A 14019-nucleotide genomic window follows, 5' to 3' on the forward strand; every position below is an offset into this window, starting at 1 on the left:
ACAAGGGATGTAGGGTTCAGCCGTCCCCGTCGGACTCCCGCTGGGCAAAGCCCGAGCAGGGGATGATGGCGGCGGCGGGGCTTTCCTTCGTTGTTTGGCAGATTCGCGCGGCTGCCCTGGATCGGCGTGTGCATGGTCTTGCATCCGTGGCACAACACTGTGGCCTCCCCCGCTGTCAACAACCCACTATCGCGATGCGACAGTCGTGGCACCGTTGAAGTTTCGGTTGTGTGATGTTGCTTCCCGGCGGCGGTTCAGGCGCTCCCATGGGGCGTGGTGGAAGAAGGTGGAGGAGGATCCGGTGGCCCGGCTGGTGCCGGTGCAAATCTGCCAGCGGAAGCTCGTTTGGGCCTTGGTTGGAGCCATCGACGATGGCACCCGTGGGTGTCGTCACCTTGTTGGAGGCGTGTTGTTTTTGATCCGTGTGTGCTCCGAGGGAAACCCCATATTTAGGTTTTCTGGAACAGATGATGGCGGCATGCATGTGTATCGTAAGCCTCGTTGTTATTGTGCAAATATTCTTATCCATGCACTAAATTTTCTATACACAGATGGATACATATATGCACAAATATATACATACACGCAAATATCCATGTTAGTGTACATAGATACACATATTTGCAATCCATACAAGTGCCATGCAAAATTTGCTACACTCACCCATAGCTACAAATTGTAAGACCAGCTATACCTACTAAATCCCTAACAATATAGCACACAGATCCTAAACCATACCTGACAAATACAAGTGCAAAATCCAATGAAATTTGAGAAAGTGGATGAACTAGCTTTCTCCAGATCAGTACAATGCGAAGATTGCAAACAATAAAAAGAGAGGAAAAGAAGGAGAATACCTTAAAGATTTGAGGGGGAAGAAGGTTGACTCTTGTTTAGCCCTTGGCCACTTATTTGAGAGGGGGAGAGTGGCTAGGAGGCGAGAGGAAGAACAAAAGAACGAACAGAGCCCTTGGGCTCGAAATGGGAGGCCTCGCGCTAGATCTGCCCGTTTTCTTTAGCGAAAGGGCTTGGCGCCTGGGCCAAGGCGTAAGGGTTCTGAGCATGACAGCTCCGTCTGGGGTGTCATACTCCATCAGCCTAGGTCCGTCCGGGCCGACGTGGCAAGTCAGTTCTGCCCTAATGGCCCCTTGATCAGGGTGTCATGATGCCTAGCATGATGTCCTGGGGCCGGCCGTCATAAAAATGAGCCATTTTTTTATATCTATTACTAGTTTAAATGGGGTCCATTTTGTGTTTAATTTTGAAGATGGGCCAAATTTGCTGTTTTCCACTAGGAGACATGCCTCGTCTTCGTCTTCAAAAGCAATAAAAACCACCGTGCTTCTCCCCAAAAAAAAAAAAACACCGTGCAAGATTCTCGCGGAGAGCCCCCAGTCCCCTACCAGCCGCGCGTGTCACGATGCAGTTAGCCTGGAGTCAAGCCCACTGCACCACTCATCTGATCCACTGGGAGCTTCCCCCGCACACTTTCCGCGTGAAAGACTCCAAACCTTGGAGTCCCTACCTTGAAAGCAAACGCCACGACCAGCTGTTGGCCACGTCAAGCTGAGTCGCCGGTATTACCATCGACGCGACCCCCGCCCGGATCTCGTCGTTTTCGCCCGCGTCCCACCGCCACCAGCTGCGCCATGGGCCATGGCCGCAGAACAAAACATAAAGTAATGATTAAACCGCTCCGACACTCACTTACCGGTGGGCCGGCCGGCATGTGGGTTCCAGAACCGCCCACAGCTTTCTTTCCCCCTCAGCTTTTCGCCCAAGCATCTCACACAAAAAAATGAAAATAAAACTTTCCGCCCAAGCACCACGTCACGGCCTCGAACCCTCTTGCCCTCTACCCTCCCCGCGGGTTTATATGCCCGCCCCGTCCGCCTCCTCCGAACCTCAGCTCAAGCGGAACCCGCACACCCTCGCTCTCTCGAGTTCCTCTTCTTCTTCCCCCGAGCAAGGAGGAGGCTGCATCCGCACAGCCCTGCGTCATGGCCGCCTGCGCCTTCTTCTTCGACGCGGAGCCGCTGGGCGAGCCCGGGCTGCAGCTGCACGGGCCGGAGCTGGAGCTGGACGCCTGCGCGCTCTGCACCAAGCCGCTGCAGGGCAACAGCGACATCTTCATGTATAAGGGGGACACCCCCTTCTGCAGCGAGGACTGCCGCTACGAGCAGATGCACTTCGACGCCGCCATGGCCAGGCAGCAGGCCAGCGCCAGGCGGAAGCAGCAGCAGCAGCAGGCCCAGGCGCAGCCCAGCGTGCCGGCGCCGGCGCCCGTGTCCGCCAAGGCCGACGTCTCCGTGGCGAGCTAGTCGAGCCGCGCCGCATCGGGCTGGCTAGCTAGTAGGAACTATGTACCCTTTTTGCCTTGGGTTGAAGGAGGAGGACGCGGGGTTCTTTGGACGGCCAGTGTTCTTGCCTGGCATCCGGTGCCGATCGATCAATCTATTGATCTGCACAGGACTATCAGTCCAGGATCACCGCGGGCTTTTGATTGGCCCCCTTTTGGGGTTTGGGTTTGGCTATGAGAGGAGAGAGCGGGTGTGCAAGAGCACCGTCGCTGTGTAATTATTCAAGGCAAGCGATGTAAAGTATTTCTCCAAATTTCGAAGGAAATATGATCATGTTTATTATTCATTTGAATGAGCATATTGTTTCGAACCAACAGATGTTGATGGTATGGTACATGGTACAACTGAAAATTTTATCAAATGATGAACGATTTGCCGTCCAAGAATCAGAGACACAATTGTTTTCACTTGCCAGGATTGCAGCTCGTGCCACAAAACAGCTAATGTATCTATTCATTGCTCTATTTTTTTTTTTGCGGGGAGCTAGCGCATCCAATATGATGCATTTCCCTGTAACCGAAAGCAGTTCGCCATGATTATGTTCTGTTAAGCGAAATGCTATTTGCTATCTAAATCTCTGAAAAATACTAAACTTGGCCGGCCCAGCAAATCATGTACTGAACCAGGTCCGCATATCAATTTAAATACGAATACGAGGAAAACGAATCTTCAACGAACAAGCGAAACCCAATTTTCATTTGGCGAATCGAGTAAACAAAAGGCCATGCAGAGAAAATCAAATCGAGCAAGTGTGAGTAAACAAAATCCCCTAAAAAAAGAAGAATTAAGTAAACAAAGAGCCAAGGCAAGAGGAAATCAAATCATACATGATACACACTCCAACGCCGAAGGTGGAGGAAATCAAATCAACCATGATGCCCCAACGGGCCAATCCTCCGGCGTCACACTCGTGGAACGCCTCAATTATTTTACTGTTTTCCGTGCGCCTCGCGACTCAGCGCCGAGTCACTGAAAAGTACGGGAACATTTCCGCGCAGAAAAGAAAAACAGGAATCATCCGGGAGGGAGGGAGGGGTCGCGTCACGGCCGGGCTGGATGGGAGTAAAATGCATTAGTGCACCCTAAACTTGCTGGTTAGGACCAAAACGGTCCTCAAACTCTGAAACTGTACTAGTACGGTCCTAATACTTGTTCATACGGTGCTCATACGGTCCTCCAATTTGATTCACAGGTCCTGGCGTACCTGAAACATACGAGTTCGCTGTACAGAGGCTGGCCACGTCAACGTGGGGAAGTAAACTTTGTGTTCGGCCCCACTAGTCGTACAGAATTTCCCATCTGCCCTCATCTGTACGAGACTCGTTCTCTTCTTCCCCTGTTTCGAGTCAGGAGCAGGGACGCGAACACGCGGTGGAAGGGACGGTTGATCGGCACCTCTGCCGGTCCATGCGAGCAGCGGGGACGGCGGAGGAACGCAGGGCCGCACTGCAGTAACTGCAGGCGGCGGTGCACGGCAGCGATGGTCGGCCCTGTACAACGCCATGAGAAAGGGGCGGCGCCCTCGTACGGTGAGTGTCAAATTTCCCACATAGCTGTGAAAATTTGCCCCTGAATCAGCGGACAGAAGGTTTAATTCAAGAGCCAGTACATTTGTATCAGCCTGAGATAATTAATATTTTAACACAGGAGGTACTTATAGTAATTTATTTTCATTACACATAGCAAGTTCATGTACAAATGTTTCATGTATGATCCTCAAAATTGAGTTATATTTCAGAGAGAAGCAAGCCAGAGGGAAGCAAGCCAGAGGGAAGCAGTCCATCAAGGTCCATTACCAAATTCTGTTTTCATAGAGGAGCACATCATGTCTCAACCACCAGTTATCCCTACTACTGCAACAAAGGAAGGCAATGTTCACAGGAAAAGAGAGGTTCTAGCATTGGCAAAGCTGAGAGCCGCAGCTGAGAAAAGAGAAGTTGCAGACCTAGCAAAGTTTGAAGCAGCAATGGCAAAGTTGAAAGAAGAAGAGGACAAAATTAAGCTTGCAGCTCAAAAGAGAAAGGAAGAGCTGGAAGCTAAGAAACAAGCAGCTGAGGAAAAGAAAAAAACTATACTAGAGGAAAAGAGACTTGCTGCAGAAGAGAAGAGAAGAGCTACTGAGGAAAAAAAGAAAAAAGCCCAAGAGGAGAAACTTGAAATGGCAGAGAAGAAAAGGCAAATGATGGATGAGAGAAAAAGAAATGCAGAGATAGAAAAACAAAAGAAGGCCGAGGAGAAGAGAAGGATTGCAGAGGAGAAGAAAATGATTGCAAATACAAAATACCAGCAGGAGGAGGCAACTTTTCTGATACATCAAGCAGAGGAGTTTGAGAGGCAGGAGAGTTGGAGAAAATTTAAGGAGGCTGAGGAGGCTGCAAGGCAAAATGCTTGGGAGCAGCAGAACAATCAACAAGACACAACAAGGAATGAAGAATGGGAGCTGAGAAAGAGGAGAGCTGAAGAAACAAACAAGAAAGCCATGGATGACCAAATGGCAGATCAAGTAAGGAAGCAAGCCGTGTTGGAGGAACAAATGAAAGAAAGAGCTGCAGGAACTAGTTCAAGGATCGAGGAGGCAAGATTTAATCCTTGTGTTGTTCAAGGAAACAAGACAAAGAAAAAAACTGCACCTACCAATCAGAACATGACATGTTTTAAGAAACCTAGAAAGGTTAACATGTTCGACGAATTTAGGTAAAGGGATGTGAAGTTTGGAATGATCTTCATCTCTTTTTGTGTTTCTGCTTATGATCAGGTGCAAAACTTGTAATGGCAATGTTTTGTTTATGATCATTGTGCTGATCATGAAGTGTAAGAGGTGTCTTCTGATTAGGAAACTACTATTGCAGACCATGTGTTTTTTGTACTGTGGAACTTAATTACCCAGTTTTTTCAGCTACAAAAATCATGTTTATGTGTGCTTTAATTTGTGTGAATCTCTTGTTTCTGAGCTTCAACACTTTTTATTCTCATTCAGCAAATGCTTTATATTTTAAACAGTGCATTGTGCCAGTAGCGGTCTGTACTGTTATTCTATTCCAGTTCTATAAACCAAAATGCAGTCAACATCGTTGATTTTGTTTCGCCATTTACATTTAGCAAGTATTGTTCATTTTCATGCTAAAATTTCACAAAAATCTAGTTCAAATAAGTTCATTTCATTTCACTCATAAACTAAAATCACAAGTTGCTCCATACATGCAACAACTGGTTTACAAAAGCCATAGCAACTTGACACACACAAGTACATGATCTTCATGCACTGGACACAGAAACAGGACACACACTTGATGCACTCCTCAAAGAGCATCACCTGAGCCGTCATTGCCATCCACACTACCCAGCATTGTGGTGAACTAATGGGTCGTGTTGCACTTGTCTGACGACGGGAAGTATAGCGACAGGTCACCTCCATGCCCACCTCTGCGGCAGGACAGTGCACTTTTTCTCCATGGCCGCCAAAAGCGCTGAGCGTCACCGCTGAACTACCATCGCCGACAGCCGTCGCGAGCACCAACGAGCTCATCCAGGGAAGCCGGCCGCGGAAGGAGAACGTGGCCGGTCTCCGGTCGGAAGCACGGCTGACGACGGGCGGGGCAGCGACGACTACGCCCGACGGGAGAGACGATACGAGGCTGCCGCCCTCGCCTGAGACCGAGCTCACGGTCACGCTCACGCCACCCATGGGTGCGGGAGTCCGGCGAAAGGAGGTATTTGGGGCGGCAGTGTGGCGCCGGCTACGCGAGTACGGCGGCGGATGGAGGGATTTGGGCGCCGCGGGAGTGTGCAAGGGTTAGGGATTTGAGAGCGTATTGGGGATTTCTGCCCACCGGAGACCAAGTCAACTGACTAGTGGGCCCTACGAACGCTGACATGGCCAGCCCAATACGCTCTGTACAGCGAACTCGTATGTTTCAGGTACGCCAGGACCTGTGAATCAAATTGGAGGACCGTATGAGCACCGTATGAACAAGTATTAGGACCGTACTAGTACAGTTTCAGAGTTTGAGGACCGTTTTGGTCCTAACCAGCAAGTTTAGGGTGCACTAATGCATTTTACTCGGCTGGATGGTGTGGACGTGCAACCGCCCATGTGTCCGATCCCTACGAGGTGGAGACGGTGACTCAGCGCGTCTCGCGGGCCCCGCACGGAAAAACCAAACGCTTTTTTATTCCCGCCACCCCAGTCCGCGGAGAACATCTGTGCGGACGTCCAAATCCCTCCCGTGGAATATTTAAGTTTCTGTGGCGCTCTTTTCACGGCTTTATTATTCTGCGCCGAAAGTCGGAAAATGCATGTGTCACTGTAATCGCGGTACAAGTAGTCGCTTGTAGTTTTTCACCGGCCGCCCGCTGCCAACCAAGTGTGCGTCGCTCCTCTCTCGAGATGGGCTGAAGTTGAATGATTACGTGCAATGCCTCACTCTGAAGCCACACCATAAACAAAACGGGGCGCGGATCTCGATGGGGCTGTCTCCCGGAACGAAGCCTGCCCGCCAGACCGGCGATTCCCCGCGCCCAAAAGAAAATTACGGGCGAAGATTTTATGCCTGGCGCGCTGTTAGCCTCTCGCATACTATAACTTAAACAACACAGATCTCACGAGCTGCGCCCTGCTCTATGAAGATTTTGTACGAGTACAAAACTGCCCGTGGCCTGGTGCCGGTGCATGACAGGTTCGTGCGTTTGATTGGGTGTAGAGGTGTAGACAAGATCTGCACATGTGCGCCAACCCCTACACTGTTCATCAGCTGCTGCCTGGCGGGCATGCACCACGGCCCCCGAAGCTCGCCCATGGACCACGGCACCACGCCATGGAGAAAAGAACGGCACATCGATTTTATTTTCTTTTATTTTCTCAAAAGATCGCATATTGTAACGGGTGCGCACTGTTGGTCTATAATTAGCGTGCCTAACCACGTGGGCCACCTGGCCCGTATGTTGGCGAAAAGGCTGGCGCGCTAATTATGGGCCCTAATACGGTCCGCATTAGTTTACGTCAGTGGCCGCCTAATGATGTAGATTTGATGCCCACGATTCCGACTAGACGGACAAGAAATAATTCGTTCGCGCTTATGTTATTGGTGCGAATATTTACTCAGATCTTTTGCCAGAGAAAAGTAGAGCAATCATTTGTTTGTTCAGGGCAACTACTACTTCAGTATTTGTATTTCCAATCCAATCAGTGATCAGTGGATGGTATTGGTGTCGTACTCCAAGACTATGGGCGCTGGCACACAGGTTTGGGGTACATGGAGGGCGACGTCGCTGGACCGACCTCTGTACGTTGCTATCGCTGGCCGCGACCCTGTCCACGTCGCCCGGACATAACATGGTTCCCGTCGTTTTCGCCGCCGTGGAGCCACGTCTGCCATCCGGCGGGGCGGCGGGCCACCCACCGTATGGCGCCGTGGGTCCGTGTCGGAGCCCGGGAATAAAGAAACCGAGCCGCTCCATCGTCCATGGTATTTGCCTGACCCTTTGGGCTCGTCGTCTCTCCCGCACCAGACCTCTTCTCTCCTGGCATTCGCAAGTCGCAACCATTGAACCATATAATACCCAGACACCTAGTTTGGTTCAGCACAGCAAACACTCGACCTCCCACTCCCGGCGCGTAGCACCGCACGCACTGCGAAGTTATTAGCTACACACACGGACACACGATGGCCTGCGCCTTCTTCTTCGACGCCGAGCCGGTCGGCGAGCCCGGCGTGCACGCCCTGGACGCGTGCGCGCTCTGCACCAAGCCGCTAGCAAGGGACAGCGACATCTTCATGTACAAGGGGGACACGCCCTTCTGCAGCGACGACTGCCGACACGAGCAGATGCAGCTCGACGCCGCCTGCGCCAGGCAGGCGGCCAGGGCGTGCACGCCGGGAACGGGGTCAGGGCGTGCACGCCGGGAGTCATGGGAGGTGCCCGTCGCGAGCTAACCGGTGACAGGGCGAAGCTGCCTACGCACTTGAGCCAACAAGATCTGCGTGCACGAAGCCGCCGCTGCCCGTGTCCAACTGATCAGCGCGGGATCGAAGAGACTCTCCTTTGTTGAAGAAGCTAACCGCGGCCGGGTCATCGGAGTTGCTCACGGCAGGCCGGCGCTCCACGGGCCGGCGGTCAAATGATTTGGCATAAACGCAGCGGAAAAAGAGCTGGAGTGGATCTGAAGAAGCCATTCAATCAAGATTCCCTCAGCTCTCTCCTTTTTTTTTCTTCGTTAATATTAGTTCTGTATGAGAGCGAATTTGCAGTGGCACTTTCACTGGGTAAACTATCAAGCGAATTGGCATATAACATGCCTTTCTGCAATCCTGTTTCTGTTCATGATTCAGCGCGCTAATGGGATTTTTTAAGCTAAACCATTGGAGGTTTACCACACGATTTAAAACTGAATTTTGTTCTAGACCTAGGGTGTCAAAAATTAAAACTGTCTACATCGACTGAGCATCAACAAGACAACTCCTGCAGTCCTACTTTTGGCCTTAGTTAGGAACTAGAATCGTACGCGCGCTTTGCCGCGCCAGCTTTTTCTAACTATTTATCTATTTGCTCATTAGTTCTCAGATAAATCCTTTACTTATATCAACCAATGGACCGATCGTTGTTGTTCGTTTTCTATGGGACTTTTTGTATTTTTAGCTTCCATGATTTTGTGGTGTTGCAGGAGGATATTAGTCCAAAAGAAACATATAGAGATTTCCAGAAGCAAAGGCACATGGTCACCAAAACTTGGTAGGGTATTAGTCATTTTTTACAGCTTCACGGCAATTGTTCTTCACAAAAATGAAATCATAGACGAACTACCAAAAATATCCATAGGTAGTGGTCGGCGTCACCCATGTCCTAGACCTCCAGGGCCAAACCATAATACCGGACAAGGATGAAGCTAAAAATAAAATTCTACGGAATCAGCTCTATAAACAAAGCAGTCGTGTTCACAAATAAACACTGTGGTTCCTCTATGACTCTCTTGAAAAAGCAACAACTGAAGTACAAACCATTTATGAGTTGTTATGGCTAAATGACAGTTACAACCCAGTGATGAAACAACTTCGATCCGAATCTATGATTGATTCTTACTTTAGAGCACAACATGCAAATTCAGATTCAAACTTGAAGATAAAAACTCCATGGAATTTGCTACTTGTTCAGCATGGAGCAAGTAAGATCAAATTCAAATATGTCCGAGAAAGAAGAATGGGTGAGGTGGGGGAGGGGGAGAGGGATCAGTAGTTGTGATGCATACTTTGTCGACGGCAACGTGTCAAGGAAGACCGGATCCTGAAGTCAGCGTGCATCCCTCGCCAGCCCATCGCTGGCCGCGTGTATATGAGCGCTTGCGTCTGTAGTGTGTTAAAAAAATGTGTGACACATCAACTTATACACAGATAGCCGGCCGTACCGATAATTCCCCTCATTTACAGAAGCAACACATCACCAGAATACGTGTAACTAGGAGTGCACCAAGCGGTAAACAACTCCCAACTCACCTGCTGACAGTCATGGTCAATTTCATCTCTTCAACCCCGAGCTACCACAACCCTCACATTCAAGGGAGCTTAGTAACTCTAGTGATCTCAACTCCCTGCAATGCTGGAATTACATTGTTTTGCGTATTGTGTGTGATGGGCTCACCCTGTGTTCGTGCATAGAGCTAGACATTTCACGGGCCGGGCTTCGCCGGGCCTAGCCTTTTACAAACCTAGCCCGAAATGTCTAGTGTGAGCCAGTACTAAATGTACAATGCTGTCTAGTATACGTGTTTGTAAAAGCAGTCTGATTTTATCAGGTGAAGAAGAAGGATAATATATTTTGAATGTGACTTTATTCCGGTTGATCCTTCTGTGTCCACTTGCATTTCCCTTATACTGACTATTTGTTTTTTCATAGTGTACAGTAAAAACTCAAACGCAATTTACGTATTACTATCTCTGTACCAAAATATGAGATTCTTTTTGTAGGCTAAACTAGCCAACAAAAATGTCTTATATGTTGATACGGAGGGAGTAGAACAGACGGAGCGAAGTTTTATTTGTAAAGTACGAAAAAGAACACTAGTGAAGAGAGTTGAATTCTTCTGTTTCACATAGAAAAACATTTCGGACAGATTCATCCAAATAATTACAGTTTTCCAGAGGTAAACAAAACCTTATAATAATCAGTAAACTAGCAAAGACTGCTAAAAAAATGCAGAACATTCAAGTGGAAGTGGTGAGTGGTGACAATCCAATTTGCGGTTTCTTTGAACATTTCGTACTACTTTTGTTGTGTTTCTTTGTGGGTGTATCGCGTCTCCTCTAGTCATGGCTGAGTCACTGCAAATTGTGTGAGCGAGCAATGACCTTGCCGGAAGATGTGGACGTGCAACCGAAGATGCGCCCAGCCCGGTCAGCACCATGCAGGCTGTGACTCACTTGCATGCGGAGCACATCCTATCATTGTGTCCACCCTCTCCGCGTCAAACAAAAACCAGCCGCTTTAGCAGACTAGCTGTAGTGCCCACTCTCCAACCAAAACCATCAACCAAATTCTGAAGTCACCACAAAGAAAGGAGTTCTTATAAAATTTGCGGAGGCGAGCGTGCAACCATTTCCCACCGTGCGCGTCGGCTACTAGTACTCCTCGTTACAGAAATGGATATATCTAAAACTAAAATACATCTAAATACATAGATACCCGCGGTAAGTAATTTCGAATGTAAAGAGTATTAGTATAGCAGTGTGTTGTGCGCCGGTCACTGTCAGCTGAGCAAGGTTACTTTGCAGACTGCAAAGATTACGTGCAGCTGCTCCACGGTTAAGCCAGCGCTAAACAAATTGGGCGCGCAGATCTCGAGAGAGCTGCCCCCCAGGACGAAGCCTGCCCGCCTGCCGGCAATGCGAGTACTACTAGCGTATTCCCAAAAACCACACGTACACTACACACGCTCACTCCCAAAAACTCCAGTGGAATCTTCAGGCGCGTGCAACTGTAAAGTTGCAGTCTGCAAGGTGCATCCCCCTTGGCTCGAAACCTGCTCGGCAACCCCGAGGATGAGACCAACTGGCAGCCTCTCGATTAAACAACACACATCTCATCAGGCTGGTTGTAATGGAAAGTATCATATAATAGTATCATGCATATGATACTAGTGTATCATACTATCTCCTAATGCATAGTATTATATATTAGTATCATGTAGTACTTTATTTATTGACATGCATGACACAAAGTAGCATAGCATTTATTATGATACTCCATCATTTTTTTTTCATTTAATGCTATGACACCTCATCAAAAATGCCTAGTTGACATGCATGATACTACTAGTTACTAGTAGAATGCCCGTGCGTTGCTACGGGCCTTTTAATTTATTTTTTCTCATTGCATACATTTAATACTTGGTGGATTTTTGGCACATTCCCACCACAACGCCTTGGGACCCTTGTCGATGAATTATTTTGATCATCGACGTACTCCTCTTAGTTAAATTTCTTCTGTTTTATTGTGCTACACACATTGAACTATGGTTATGTGTCTAGGGCACATCTAGATGTGCTCTAGTTATTGCACATCTAAGTGAGTGAATTAAGCATAAAGAGAAAAAGAAAATATTCACACGAATCTCGACGTAATATCAATGACATAGGACTTAGATGTGCAATACTTATGACACATCTATATGTGCTTTAGCAAAACTGATAAATTAACTACAACACATGGACAAAAATTGTACCAGACATCTCCTAATTATCATAGGAGTCCTAATTATCAACGGTTCAATAAGGAAATGGGCGGATGCCATACATGAGTCAGCGTGTCCAATGCTGATTTGGCACTTGAACAAGATGTGTTGTTACTACTTTTTTCCAGTTCTATACAATTTTTCTAAGGATGGCTCGGTCCTACATCATCATGTAATTCTATAACCTGAACCAAAAGATGATTAGAATTTAGAAACTAATCAATTGTTGTGAGAGAACGGTGTATGGTATGCATAAAGTATCATGTATGCTAATGACATTACCACATGGAATAAGAATCAATAAAGCTGTATATCAAAAATGTATCTCCACGAAAAGTTTCATCTCGAGCATAATGTTAACCTAAAGGAATCAACAATTAAAGCTTCAAAATAATAAGAAAACTGTAGGAATTCAACAACGTTCATTATTCCATAAAGGTTCTGGGATGGACACCATGCAAAACTAAAAGGACAAGAAACCATGATAGTTTGTATGAAAATGATTACCATCAGGACAGAACAATTTTCTTGAAAATTTTCCTTTTGGAGATACTGACATGCACTTACTATTAATTTTAAAAAACATGCACTACTGAGATATGGAAAATTATGATACTGCAATTAAACTCTACAATTGCGTAGAAAATGACCAAAATGGAGAGCTCCATGCGCCTACATGACCTTACTTTTTAAAAGGTTAAAAACAACATGCCCGCTAAGAGTAGAAAATTTCATCTACTATCTTCTCGGTGTTTGGATCACAGAGCTCACCAATATATGCATTCGACTTTACGGCTAGCACCCATGATAGGAAGTTGGGGGCATCAGCTATGGCGTATGAGATTGCTTGAACTCACCTTGCGGCGACCCCATCAACAATTACGAACCGGGCGGCGACTTCCTCAGGCATCAGGTATTGCGACGTGCCGATGTCGATGGCCAGCTCAAAGCTCATGTCATGGCACAACAGCGCTGAGTGCCAGGGAACGATGTCTCAGGCGTTGCGACCGCGGAGGCCATGGCGACGTCGAATCGCTTCTTGAAGTCGGCTGCTCCCACGCGCGAACGCCGTTTTTGACAATTCTCGGCGATGCAGAACGCGCTTAGGGTGGCCAACGCCACCCAGAGTTGTGCCCTATCACGGTGATGCTCACATCCTCGTCCTTGTACGTGTCCACCAACTTCCGCACCTTAATCAGCAGTGACTCCTAGCTTTTCCCCCTCCTTCAAGAGGTACCACACTTAGTAGAAAACACGGAAATAAGTATAAAGAATCTATAGTCCAAATATAAATATATGTTTGTACATAACATTGACAACTGGATAAATCATATGTGCAAATTCTAAGAAACTAATATACTTATGTTCCAACTCAAATACTCAATTGATGATACACAGAAGAAACGGATGAACTGAAATAAGAAAAAGAGCATTGTTTCCGGACATGACCGACAAAATTCCTCTTCCTCCCCTTCAATTTTTAGAATATGAATTAGGTTCTTGGCCGATGGAATTAGAAGCCATATGTCCAAAACTCCTGAAGCTGAATAATATGCACCTTTAACTTTGACGGCCGTTCCTCCATCATTACGCATGTTCCTCAGTAAGAGTTTATTACCTCCATTAACGTGAATGCAGCGAACCAGTGGCACAAAGATCTTGAAATTTGAATGTTGGAATAAATCCATGCATGAATGTATTGTCCTACGACATTGGCACCAAATAAACACCAGAACTAAATCAAGGTGCACAAGAGGCCTCTAGTGGGATGGAATAAAAGATAAATAAGCTTAACTACACTACCACAGAAATAAAAGATAATTATGAGGTGAAAAGAACTGAAAATCCAAAGTAAACTGAACCGACAGAACCGATGGGCATGCATCTTCCTGTTTGTACCACTCATGACCCCATGCTGGCCAATTCCTCCCTCTCTCC

The 14019-nt window shown here is 47.4% G+C and overlaps 2 protein-coding genes across 2 annotated transcripts; both read left to right on the top strand.

Annotated features, from left to right (window-relative positions):
* Positions 1-1890: 1890 nt before the first annotated feature.
* LOC119356424 (FCS-Like Zinc finger 1-like) lies at positions 1891-2652 on the top strand. Its single transcript, XM_037623379.1, has one exon. The coding sequence runs from the start codon at positions 2001-2003 to the stop codon at positions 2319-2321; it is 321 nt and encodes a 106-aa protein (XP_037479276.1). The 5' UTR covers positions 1891-2000; the 3' UTR covers positions 2322-2652.
* Positions 2653-7830: 5178 nt separating this feature from the next.
* Positions 7831-8681, top strand: LOC119356428 (FCS-Like Zinc finger 2-like). Its single transcript, XM_037623382.1, has one exon. It carries the CDS (start codon positions 8024-8026, stop codon positions 8291-8293), a length of 270 nt encoding a protein of 89 aa, XP_037479279.1. The 5' UTR covers positions 7831-8023; the 3' UTR covers positions 8294-8681.
* Positions 8682-14019: the final 5338 nt, after the last annotated feature.

The sequence above is a fragment of the Triticum dicoccoides genome, chromosome 2A, assembly GCF_002162155.2.
Source record: "Triticum dicoccoides isolate Atlit2015 ecotype Zavitan chromosome 2A, WEW_v2.0, whole genome shotgun sequence".
In the NCBI taxonomy this organism is placed as follows: Eukaryota; Viridiplantae; Streptophyta; class Magnoliopsida; order Poales; family Poaceae; genus Triticum; species Triticum dicoccoides.